The following is a 13,451-nucleotide window of genomic DNA, read 5'->3' as shown; positions in this document are numbered from 1 at the left end:
GGCATCCTATTTCTAGTCGCGGCCGGTTTTGAATTTTTTGAAATAATCACCGGAACATAAAAGAAGCGGAAACCACTTTCAACCATTAGGGAGACTGACAAAAACCTCTGGGAACCGCACGGAAACCTTGGGTGGGGCGCAAAGTCTCCAGAGGTTTCCATTCAGGTTTCCTAAGTGGGACAGGGGCAAAAGGAAATACAAAGTAATCCAATGGTCTTCCTCTTTTTTTGCTGCCATGCCACAATCTTTCCTGAAACTTTAAAAAGGAGAGTAGCTGGAGGAACTCAGTGGGTTAGGTAGTGTCGGTGGACAGGAAAGTCTAGATGAAGGGTTTTGACCTGAAACATCCACTGTCCAGTTCCCTTTACAGATCCTTTTTGCTCCTAAATACTGAATCTACAGTATCTTGTGCCACTAACCTGTAACTTGTTCTCTTGTGAGATTCTGGAAAATCCACAAAGTTAGCATTACTGTGCATTTTGTAATTGGCTTCAAAGAGCAGAATTATTTTCTATTATCTCCTATATAGTTATCCTAATAAGCATTTTATAATGTAAGTTTTACATTTAAATGGATTACATCACTTGGATATGCAGAGAATGGAGGGATAAGGATCATGTGCATTCAGAGGAGATTAGTTTAACTTGGGGGAGTTTAGGACCGAGGTCATAGCCTCAGATTTAAAGGGTGCTCTTTTAGAAAGGAGGTGAGGAGGAACTTCTTTAGTCAGAGGGTAGTTAATCTGTGGGACTCATTGTTACAGAGGGCTGTGGAGGCCAAGTCAGTGGATATTTTTACGGCAGAGATTGACAAATTCTTGATTAGAACGGATGTCAATGGGATTAGGAGGCAGAGGTCAGCCATGATAGAATGGTGAAGTAGACTCGATGGGTCGAATGGCCTAATTCTACTCCTATAACGTGAACTTGGCATCATATTCAGCACACATTGTGGGCCAAAGGCCTCAATGTGTCATACTTTTCTATGTTTTATATTATTTTACACTTCAAATAACTGCTCCATGACTGTTTATTTTTCTTTATTTTACATTCTTTTGCTGTAAATGCCAAGCTCAATTTTTAATGAAGCCGGTATAACCAATTTTCCCTCGGAGGCAAAAGACATTTTGAGTATCTGCTTGATTCAGCATTCGCACTAACACCTGACCCAAAACGTCACCTATCCATATTCTCCAGGGATGGTGCCTGACCTGCTGAGTTATTTCAGCATTTTGTGTCTTTCCTTGGTGTGCATCCACATCTGCAATTCCTTGTTTATACAATCCCCCTTTGTTGTTGGATTGTCAGAGGTGCTATTACTAATATGGGAGTTAAAGTTGTCTGGCAATTTGATGAATGGATGAAAAAATTCTACAGTGGAATTGAGGGGAAAAAAAGAGCTGTGTGTTTTATTGAAATCCCAGTATTACCCGAAAAGAGAAAAAAAACAATAGGTCACTTATCACATTTACTACTTGTTGGATTTTGCTGTGTCAGTTTGCACAAAACAATTTGTTGGCTTTGAAATATCCAAGGCACAACATATGAAAGCTTGACAGATTTTATATCCCAGGCCAAAACCAAAACTTTGCATCAAATTTGGAAGTTAAAAATAATTATTTTATACTGTCACTTTGAAGAAAATATAATTTCTGAAAATATTCCAGTTGTGTTATGACTGCCAAATAAATGGTGATTCAAAATAATGAATTTTACTATGTTAAAGGTAATTATTTTATATTGCTTCTTTGAAGAAAATATTTCTGGAAAAATTCCACTTATCTTGTGACTGCCAAAGAAATGGCAATTAAAAAAAAGAATGAATGTTCCAAGGTGTAAATATTAATACTCTAATAACAGACACAGTAAGAATAACTCTTATCAAAGCCTGTGTTACCATTGTTCAGGATGCTTTTGATTTTCAGTATTTTGTAACAGCATGCCCTCAAGGTAGTCACACATCCTGATTTATCAGAGCTCCCCACTGTTTTCTTCAAATTGCAGTTACTGAATATTGTTAAATGTAGCTTAGCGTATGTATACACGAAAAATATATAAATCCCGGGCCAAAACCAAGACGTTGCACCAAATTTGGAAGTATTTAAATACTGAATGACTTCATGATGGTACAATTGATATTTTTATTTCTTGTGGAAGTGTGCAGATATAATCTGGTAATGGAAATGAGTGTTACTATAAATTTAATTCCTTGATATTAGGCATTGTTTTTAAACGGTTCACCCCTTTATACACTTGCAACTTCATGAACTTCATCAAGGCCTCTGGAAATATCCCACATGAGACTGGTTCAAAAGGTTTGGGCCCTTGGGAGTGAGGGCATGTTGGCAAACTGGATCCCAAATTGGCTTGATAATAGATGGGATGATGGTAGAAGATTGTTTTTATGTTTGGATCTCTATGACTAGTCGTGTTCCACAGGTGTATTGGCTGGGACCCTTCCTGTTTGTAATGTATGTGAAGACTTTGATGTGGATGTAGGAGACAGTGTCAGTAAGTTTTCAGATGGCATGAAGATTGGTGATGATATTTTCAACGTAGTGAGCAGTCTTAGACTACAGAGAGACATTGTGTTGGTGAAATGAGCATGGAAATGGCTTAATCCTGATAAATGTGAGTGGATGCATTTTGGCAGGGTGGTTAGGACAGAAACCATGAAAGACAAGCCCTGAGGGAGTATTGAGGTACAGTGGGATCTTGGCATGCTTGACCAAAGATCTTTAGATCTGGTCGCACAGGTAGATAATGTCAATATAAAGGCATCTGGTTTTTGTTGGTTGTGACATTGAGTGCGAGAGCATGAAGGAATGCTCCAACTTTATACAACATTAGTCCTCAACTGGAGTAAGCAGTTCTGGTCACAACACTACAGGAACTATGTGATAACTCTGGAGTAGGTGTAGAGAAGATTCATAGTGATGTTGCATGCGATGAAGTGTTGCAGCTATGAAGAGAGACTAGCGTGGATGGGTCTGTTTTCCCTGGAGCCGGGGGCATTAAGAAGGGACAAATGATGATGGGTTTAGATAGGATAGAGTGCAAGGAACTTCCAGACACCAAAGGTGAATAAAATTAGAGGATATAGATTGTAGATAAGGGGAAAGAGATTTAGATGGGATCTAAGGGGGACCTTTTCACTCAGGGAGCGGTGAGTATCTCGAAAATGCTGTTTATTAGAAGCAGAGATGGTAGTCAGTGGTGGAAGCAGAGTCACTGACATCTACCGGCTTCTGTCTCCTTTCCTCCCCTCCCTAGTCTACCCAATCTGTTTCCACCTATTATCTACAAGCCTCTGTCAACACTCCACTCACTATCTCCCCTGTCTGGCTCCATCTAATCACCATTCAATTGGTTCAATCTATCACCTACCAACCTCTGTCTCACCCCACCCTCTCACTTGTATACTGAGCATCTCTCTACACTCAGTCCTTTTTGAGCCATGACCTGAAACGTTAACCATCCCTTTGCCTCCATAGATGCTGCTTGATCTGCTGAGTTCTTCCAGAGATCTTTGTGTTTCTGCTAGAAGATTGGGAATACTACTGCCCACTGGTTGGCATAGTTGTAATTGGCTGAATGACCTGTTTCTATGCTGTATGATGATGGCACATTTCATCCAACACTCATGTTTATGTATGAAGATATTGATTGGCCAATAGCACCTGGTGTGAAAATGATTTGTTCACTCCAATGATTGAGAGACATAATCTCATTGACACAGAGTGGGAGTACTGAACTTTCTTGAGTCCATGCTATTTGCTTCTTGAGGTGATCTTAACAGATCCCACATCACTGATCACACTGAAATAGTCGTTCTTTTGGTATCCTACCCAACATTTATACAGTGCCCTCCATAGTGTTTGGGACAAAGACCCATCATTTATTTGCCTCTGTACTCCACAATTTGAGATTTGTAATAGAAAAAAAAATCACATGCAGTTAAAGTCACATTGTCAGATTTTAATAAAGGCAATTTTTATACATTTTGGTTTCACCATGTAGAAATTACAACTGTGTTTATACATAGTCCCTGCATTTCAGGGCACCATAATGTTTGGGACACATGGCTTCACAGGCGTTTGTAATTGCTCAGGTGTGTTTAATTGCCTCCTTCATGCAGGTGTAAGGGAGTGCTCAGCACCTAGTCTTTCCTCCAGTCTTTCCATCACCTTTGGAAACTTTTATTGCTGTTTATCAACATGAGGATCAAAGTTGTGCCAATGGAAGTCAAAGAAGCCATTATGAGATTGAGAAACAAGAATAAAACTGTTAGAGACATCAGCCAAGGCTAACCAAAATCAAGTGTTTGGAACATCATTAAGAAAAAATAGAGCATTGGTGATCTTACTAATCACAAAGGGACTGGCAGGCCAAGAAAGATCTCCACAGCTGATGACATAATTCTCTCTATAATAAAGGAAAAAACCCAAACGCATGTCCGACAGATCAGAAACACTCTTCAGGAGTCAGGTGTGGATTTGTCAATGACCATTATCCGCAGAAGTCTTCATAAAGAACAGAAATAGAGGCTACGCTGCAAGATGCAAATCACAGGTTAGCTGCAAAAATAGGATGGCCGGGTTACAGTTTGCTAAGAAGTACTTAAGAGCAACCACAGTTCTGGAAAAAGGTCTTGTGGACAGATGAGACAAAGATTAACATATCAGTGATGGCAAGAGCATTGGAGGAGAGAAGGAACTGCCCAAGATCCAAAGCATAACACCTCATCTATGAAACACAGTGGTGGGGGTGTTATGGCCTTGGCATGTATGGCTGCTGAAGGTACTGGCTCACTTATCTTCATTGATGATACAACTGCTATTGGTAGTAGCATAATGTGTACAGACAACATCCTATCTGCTCGTTCAAACAAATGCCTCAAAACTCATTGGCCGACGGTTCATTCTACAACAAGACAATGATCCCAAACATACTGATAAAAACATTTTTTTTTTCAAAATTACAAAATTACAAAATGGTCAATTCTTGAGTAGCCGTCAATCACCCGATCTGAACCAATTGAGCATACCTTTTATATGCTGAAGAGAAAACTGAAAACTAGCCTCCAAAACAAGCATAAGCTAAAGATGGCTGCAATATAGGTCTGGCAGCCAGCAACTGGTGATGTCCATGAATCGCAGACTTCAAGCAGTCATTGCATGCAAAGGATATGCAACAAAATACTAAACATGACCACTTTCATTTACATGACATTGCTGTGTCCCAAACATTATGGTGCCCAGAAATGGGGGGACTATATATAAACACTGCTGTAATTTCTACATGATGAAACCAAAATGTATAAAAATGGCCTTTATTAAAATCTGACAATGTGCACTTTAACCACATGTAATTTTTTCTTTTTCTATTACGTCTCAAATTGTGGAATACAGAGGCAAATAAATAAATGATGGGTCTTTGTCACAAACATTCCGGAGGGCACTGGATCTGTGATCGTTGCATTTGAGCAGCTGTCATTGAACCGAATAGCACAAGAACGAGCCCTTTCGCCAGAGCTGTAGAGTCGATACCCAAAACACCTGACTCCGACTCCGAATCTGACTCTGACTCCGATCCCTAGGTATAATAATTCTAAATCTGCTAAGATGACATTACACAAGATGGCATTTCATAAGAACTACATGAATCATAGGCTACCTTTTAAACTCATGTCCTTAAAGTTATGGTTGTAGTTATGCTAGAGTGGCTTTTTAATTGTTTATTTGTGGAAAAAAACCCATAATTCATTAGGCTATGACAAAATTTAAATTCCATTGAATTAAATAAAAATTACAAAAGCATTACTCCTAAATTTATGACAACAAAAATAGTGCGATCTATCATATCTATATACTTTAAAAACGGTGTGTTTGTGGGTGTATGTCAGATTCGGCCTTTGATTCCTTCCACCAAACCCACACGCTCCGTGATTTCTTCCATATCGCTACCTAATTCACTTTTACATTCACTCATGCACTCCTCAAAACATTTGGACATTTTTATGTACACATATTTAAATAAAATCATCCACCCCCCCCCCACTCATTTTGTCGCCGCCTGCTGGCCACCCACCATAACTCAGTACTCGGGGTCTGAATTGCTCTGCTCGAAAAACGCCGACATTTTTCCCTACTGCTGGTGCCCAGCCCCGCTCTGTCACCCGGCCCCGCTCTGTCACGCTGCCTCAAGCCAAACATCGGATCTTCAACCGCTGCTTTTCGCCCTCGGGTGAAAAGCAGCGGGGGAACAGCCTGCGTGACAGAGCCGGCATGTCAGAAGCGCCGAGGATGCAAGCCCTCACAGTCTCTGATGGGGCAGCTTTCACAGACTTTACCGCCAGCGGCACGGACAACTTCGGATCCAGCAGCAGAGTGGCTCCGTTAATGCATTCATTCAATAGTGAGTTCAGTTCGGTAACAACACCCCCCCTCCCCCCACCCCTCCCTTCCCCCCCCCCCCCCCCCCCCCCCCTCCCCTGCCCCCCCCCCCCCCCCCACCCTCATACTCGGGGTATGAAGCACGTTCGGGGACCAGACCCAACGGGTCTGCACTTGGTCTAGTATCTATTAAAACTCTGCGTGTGTGTGTAGGTGTATGTCATTTTGCCTATGAAACGTATTTCCTCGAAAACCAGACGCAAAAACGTGGAAATTTTTACATATTTTGGTAGGGATTTAACTTATGATTTCAGAAATCCACTTCTCTCTAGATGTGTTCAATTATTTCCCCAGATTTAGAATAAAATTGTTCACAAAACATCAAAAAAATTAATAATTAAACTGCTGCATGTCACAGTGCCACCACACAGATGTCCAATCACAATGTATCTAATTTACGTATATGACATCACAATGGGACAGGGGTGGGAGATTGGAACCTTCACGTGGTCCCACTAAAATCAAACTGCTGCATGAGTCACAGTGCCATCTCACATATGTACAATCACAATGGATCTTATTTACATATGATATCACAATGGGACAGGGGTGGGAGATCTCTCCCCCTCCCTCCCTTCCACTCCGTGCCTTTCCCCCACTCCCCCTTCTCTCTCTCCCCCCTTCTCTCTCTCTCTCTCCACCCCCCCCTCCTCTCCCCCTCCTCCCCTCTTCTCCCCCACCCCTCTCCTCTCCCCTCCCCTCCCCCTCTCTCCTCTCCCCTCCCCTTCCCCGACCCCTCTCTACCCCCCTCACCCATCATTTCCCTCCTCACCCCCCTCTCTCCCTTCTGCCCTCCCCACACTCTCCCCATTTCCCCCTCCCCATCTCCCCACGCTCTCCCCATCTCCACAAGCTCTCCCCATCTCCCTCTCCCTCTCCCCTCACCCACCCATCCTCTCCTCCTCCCCTCCACCCCCCTCTCCCTCTGTCTTGCCCTTCTGTCTCTGCCCCTCTCTCTAGGTCTCTCCCCATTCTCTCTCTGCCCTCACTCTCTATCTCCCCCCCCCCCCCCCCCCCCCCCCCCCCCCCCCCCCTCTAGACGCGTCTGCGAGTTGGGGGCTATGCGTCAGTCGATAGGGCATTTATGGGGTAAAAGGAGCAAATTAATAATATTAATATAATATCAAGGGGGGTAGTTAGCGTGTGTGACGCCGCATGCTGCCCCCCCCCGCAACCACACGTTGGGGGAACAGACCCAACGGGTCTGCACTTGGTCTAGTAGAAATTAAAACTAAATGCCTGCTGAGTTACTCCAGCAATTTGTGTCTGTCAGTGAGAATATTCATTCACAGTGACCGGGGTACTTTCTGCTACAGACTTGGAATGACAACATGCTTGAGGCAGCCACAAATACATATATTAATTCTCTCTGTCCCTCTCTCTGCCATCCCTCTCTCTGCCGTCCCTCTCTCTCCCCCCTTCAGCAATTCTTCATCTTTGGATAGGTGAAATATTAAATGTTTCCACTCCCATAGGAATGTACCAGGAGTAAAATCCTCTGCTTGCAGCTTTTTGGTGACTGCAGAAGGGTGAGCAAGCAGAGCTTCTATTTGTGATACCAACCTCCTTTAACTTTTAGTCAGGAAGACACTGGGATTATCAATGTCTTCTAGAAAGGGTTTTAGGTCAAATAAACGCTTAACAACCCCAGCGAGTTGCTTGGTCCAAAATAGCTCCCTTACCTGCATGTCTCTGGAGGATAGCATCAATTTTAGTCCTGGCCCCTGTGGCTACTTGCATCCCCAGAGAAGCTGCATGGCGTTCTTTCAATCCTTCTCTTATTGCTAGTTGCAATGTATGTACAGCACAACGCATATGTTGGATTAGAGCTGAGATGCCTCCTCACCAATATCATCTAAAGTTTCATAATTTTGTTCTATTTCTGCTGTTTCAGTTTCAGAATCTGCAACAGAGATCTCCTTTTCGTAGTGACTTTTTCTTCAACTTTATTAATCTTTTCCTTTTTGCTTAGCATATTTGAAGCATTATCAGTGACAATGCATAGAATCTGGTCTTTCTTAATTTCAAAACCCGTCCACTAACTTCTGGAGATAAATGCTCTCATGATGTGCCTTGGTGTCCTTTACTCCAAATGCCTGAGTTACTATTTTATTGTTTTCATCAACAAATCAAGCATTGATGGCAAAATAGTTCATCCAAAATAGGCATCCATTTTAATGAACATGAACCACCCCTGAAGAATTTTTTGAAGCTTTTCCTTTTCATTCTTGGCTTCTTCAAGTATACGTCTTCTGATACTCTCTGCCAGAGATACTCCTAGTTTCTTAGCCATTTCTCTCGGGTGGAAATAAAGCGTGCAGTATGTTTAAAAAGTGGGATTTTTTCCGATTTACGTAGTCTCTGAAATTTATGTTGAGGTCGGAGTTGGGACTTTTTTTACCGACTCCGACTCCAGCAACACAAATTGTTCCAACTCCGACTCTGACTCCGACTCCACAGCCCTGCTTTCGCCCACAATGTTTCTACCACACACAATGCCAAGTTAAACTGATCTCATCTGACTATTCCCTGCACTTCCATGTGCCAATCCAAAAGCCTATTAAATGCCATTTTTGTATCTACCTCCAACACCAGCCCTGGCAGTATGTTCCACGCCCTCACCTGTGGAGCAAATAATTGAATTACAGAAGTTAGGTGGTAATGTCTGTTCTTATTATTTCATTGAGTGTGGCATCAAGTTGCCCTAGTAAAAACAAGTCGGCGAGCATCACAACGATAGCACGGCTATGGTTGGATTACAGAACTATAGTTGGTTATGGTAAAGTAGGAAGTCAATTGTCCCAGCCCCAGGAAATTACTGTGGGAAATCTTCAGGTCATTGTTATAGTCTGCTTCATTTAATGACCACCTTTCCATGCTGAAGTCAGAGATTCGGATGTTTGTAGATTGCGCAAGTCTGCATGCAGCAAGAACTAAACAATAATATGGCAGGGATGGATAAGTTGTATGTAACATTTGTACCATGAAAGTGCTAGTTGGTGATTGTCTTCATCAAGAATTCCACCTCGTCAAGCACCCTATACATTCATTTCCTCCTCCACTGGTGCACAGTGTACACCAGGGGTCGATAAAACTACGTCCCACGTGCCGAATCCGGCCCGTAACCCAAAATCACCTGGCCCGCAGGCGTATTCTTTTGAGTCCGATGCAATGCTGCCATTGCTGGAAGATGTCGTTGTTGAGGGTGGGGGAGTCCCAGCTGTGACGCGTTTCCCGCAGGTAGGTCTGTGGGCAGGAGGGTGCATCGGGCAGGCTGTCCCGGCCCGAGGACAGTTGATGGTGTCATTGGAATTGAGCGTGCTGCCTAGGCTCTTGTTGTCCACGTCAGACAGCTTGGCCTCCGCTGGGAGGGGGCCCTGTGACTGGCCTCGCTGGGAGGGGGTCCTGTGACTGGCCTCGCTGGGAGGGGGTCTTGTCGACGAGGGGCAGGTGGGGGAGGGATGTGGTGGCAGGGAATGGGGGGGGGAGGTTTGGGCCCCTGCCTCGTAGCCCAGCTGCCGGCCCAGCGAGCCCCGCTCAGACCGATCGCCCATGTCCACCGAGCTGTCGCTGGGCGGCTCGATGGTGAGCAGCGGCAGGTGGGCGGCGCGATGCCGGTAGTCCTGGCACTCCGAGCAGGCAGCCGCCCTCTTGGCCATTGCCTCCCCCGCATCGCTCTCCCTCACTGGAGGCACACAGGGCTCGGAGGAGGCAGGGGAGGCTGGCGTTGACCGGGCTCCCTCTCCCTCCTCTAAATACAGCGCCTTCGAAACAAAACTATGACTATTATTAACCTCCACTTATTAACTATGGTGATAGATGTGGCCTGTCATTCGCTCACAGACATGGGTCCTGGCCCCTATGCAGAACAAGGTTGCCGATTCCTGGTGCACACCATCTACAAAATGCTTTGCGGTTATTCACACCAGCTGCTCCAACAGCATCTGCATTCAGTACTACCAAGATGGGCAAGAACAGCAGGTGCATGGGAACACTTATCTTGAAGTCGCACACCATTTTCACATGCAAATATGTATTATAACTGTTTATTACCACAGCGTCTAATTCCCGGAACACTCGACGGGGTGGCACTGAGAACGAAGGGGGACCCGATGGGGGGCTGCTGCAACGTACGGTTGCAGGCAGTAGATATGAATGTTCGGTGAACTTTGTAACTTTGTCTGCTCCTGACAAAGCTCCGAGTTTTTGCTTCCTATACACTGATTGTCTGAGTCTAATCTAAAAAAGTTGTACTTATTTGCATAATTGTGATTTGATTCATTTATAGTAAAGGATACCACAATCACATACTATCTGGACATAATCCTGCATGTGTACTTCAGATACATTGCAGCAAAAAAAATCAATACATGAACTATCAAGCCTGTGTGAGTATTTGTTGATGATTTTGCTTTGCTCAAAGATGGTCGTTTCATTGAAAATATCTAGTTTAAGAGTAATGATTGAGTGCGTTTTACCATTTTTCTTGTGCTGTTCCTGTGGACTATAATTTGTAGTGTGCTCTGGCTTCCTCTTCTATGTCAAATCAAGGAATTTTGAAACTTCTGCATACAGTATCAAGAGTCTAACTATTGCTCCCTTCCCTCTGCACTAGTTGCTCCGAGCATGTCATTTTTAATGGAAATTCTAAATATTCATGCATTTTTCCTTGGCCAAGGGATATAGAGTAAACTGCTCGCAATTGCTGCCCTGTTACTTTCAGGGAACTTGTCTTCGAACAGTTAAACATGAAACCATCGGGCAAAGGAGGCATTGCATTTCATTTGCCGTTCTTGTATGGCAGTATCATCCAGACAGCTATGTATATATTTTTAAATAATCTTGGCATGGACAATCCAGGAGCACATGTAATGCAAACAAAATGGATGCTGCTTTAAAAAGAGGAAAAAATAATTCTACAATTTATCTCCAAATGGAAACCATTAGGTTTTAGGAGTCTTCAATTAGTGCAAATATGAATCTAGAGCTCAGACGAACCTGTAGATCATCATTTAAAAAAAATAGTGTGCTGGTGTAACTCAGTGGGTCGGGCAACTCTGGAGAACATGGATAAGGTGACGTTTCGGGTTGAGACCTTGTAATTCCAGCACTTTGTGCCTATTTTGTAAACTAGCATCTGCAGGTCCTTGTTTCTGTGGGTCTTGTTCTTGTCCTGAATGTTCTGCCAAAAGTTGTCAACAGATATCTAAGCATTTAATTAAAATTTAGGTCTTGTTATTTGGTTAGTTCTCTGTTTGCCATTAACCTTTTCTATGTTAGTTGTCCCAGTACTAAGATGTGTTTAAACGTTTCTGGTCATTCTTTTTCTCTGTAGGAAACTACCACACAACCAGAGTCTTCAGAAGAAGAAGGTAAAACTGAGGCAGCAACCCAAGAAATAGGGAAGCCTGAACACTACATTAAACATCCGTTACAGAATAGGTAAAGCAACAAACATAAGATTACCCTGCAAAAGTTCAAAATTATGACCATACGATGCAAATTTTATAAATTAATATCTCTAATCTGGATATAACAAATATTGAGGCACTGGTCAGGAAAAAGGTGTATGTCAGGTATGGGCAACTGGGATCAAACTAATCTTTTGACGAGTGTAAGAGATGTAGGACTATACTTAAGAGGGAAATGTGGGGGGCAAAAAGACGTAAAATTGCCATAGCAGATAAAGTAACGGTTAATGGGCCTGTCCCATTGAGGCTACTTTTTAGGTGACCTCAGAAGACTATGCACTTGCCACATGTTCGTGGGTGGTTGCCGATGAGTCGCCTTCATGGTCGTGAGGAGTTCTCGCATTCTGAGAACTAGTCGCGGCCTCATTATGGTCGCCGCAAATTTTTCATCATGTTGCAGCGACTAGAATGAAGCCGCCATGGAGAGTAGTGAGACTTCTCGTGCCGTTGGTGGGTCGCCAGGAGGTCGAAGTTTCTCGTAGGTTGTAGCTGGTGCTGACCAGTGAATTTCATTGGCTCATTGGGGGAAAAAAACGTGAGCAGTAGTTTTCAGAACCAAGGATAACCGACCGGTAATGTTAAATCTCTGCCGAGCTTCACAGCCGTGTATCTCTGGCTTCTTAAAAGTTGTCTCCACTCCTTCTCCCCTCTTTCTCCCCCCCCACCCCCCCCCCCCCCCCCTTCTTTTAAAGGACTTGCCCTACACTGTGCTTTAGCCGTCTTAATTACAGCGCCAACCTTCCGGTTCATCGCGGTATCACCTTGGCTTTGCACCGTGTGAATTTCACTCGGCACGCTCCCCGCTTGCCCTGTCCCCAGCCTGCATAACGGGCTGGTGAAGGAAGCGGTGTGTGTGTGTGCGCTCGCCTAAGTGGGACAGGCCCATTAGATTAATTATTGTCACATATTCCGAGGTAAAGTGAAAAGCTTTGTTGTGCATGCAGTCCTATCAAATTGAATATTACTAGACATAAATGCAATCAAGCCATACTCGAGTACAATAGGTTGAGCAAAGGGGAAGATAGAGTGCAGAATATAGTTCTCAGCATTGTAGTGCACCAGTCAAATGCCCTCAATGGGGTAGAGGTGAATCAGACAGTACATCGGCCTATAGAGGGACTGTTCAGAAGCCTGATAGCAGCGAAAAAACTGTTCCTGAGCTTTGGCAAAAAAAAGTAAAAATGATTCTGAAGAGATTCTAGCAACATCTTGTATAAACCGAAGACCGACACAAAAAGCTTGAGTAATGCAGCGGGTCAGGCAGCATCTCTGGAGAAAAGGAATAGGTGAACACGTTTTGGGTCGAGGTTCAGTGTGCTTATCTATGTGTGGAGCCACAGGAGATGGGTGAGGTGTTAAATTAATATATCTCATCTGTATTTATTGTGGAGAAGGTTGTGGAAGCTAAGGAATTAAGGGAAATGAATAGTGATATATCAGAACATATTAACACTACAGAAGAGGAATGTTGGCGGTCCTGAGACATATTAAGGTTAAGTCCCCCAAGCTTGATCAAGTTTATCAAG

General features: G+C 43.6%; 1 protein-coding gene across 2 annotated transcripts in view; it reads left to right on the top strand.

Moving 5' to 3' along the window:
- Positions 1-13,451, top strand: part of eif4e (eukaryotic translation initiation factor 4E) — a 36,105-nt gene that overhangs the window by 5,837 nt on the left and 16,817 nt on the right. The window contains exons 1-2 of one of the 2 annotated variants that reach the window (XM_033022700.1): positions 10,757-10,842; positions 11,790-11,896. In XM_033022700.1, coding sequence (XP_032878591.1) covers positions 10,825-10,842; positions 11,790-11,896 — 125 coding nt within the window. In that variant the 5' untranslated portion in view covers positions 10,757-10,824. Of the gene's footprint in view, positions 1-10,756; positions 10,843-11,789; positions 11,897-13,451 lie in introns of those variants that run through there. The other variant, XM_033022690.1, reaches the window with a different exon arrangement.

The sequence above is a fragment of the Amblyraja radiata genome, chromosome 1 (assembly GCF_010909765.2).
Source record: "Amblyraja radiata isolate CabotCenter1 chromosome 1, sAmbRad1.1.pri, whole genome shotgun sequence".
NCBI classification, from domain to species: Eukaryota; Metazoa; Chordata; class Chondrichthyes; order Rajiformes; family Rajidae; genus Amblyraja; species Amblyraja radiata.
This window is presented reverse-complemented; position numbering and strand designations above follow the sequence as displayed.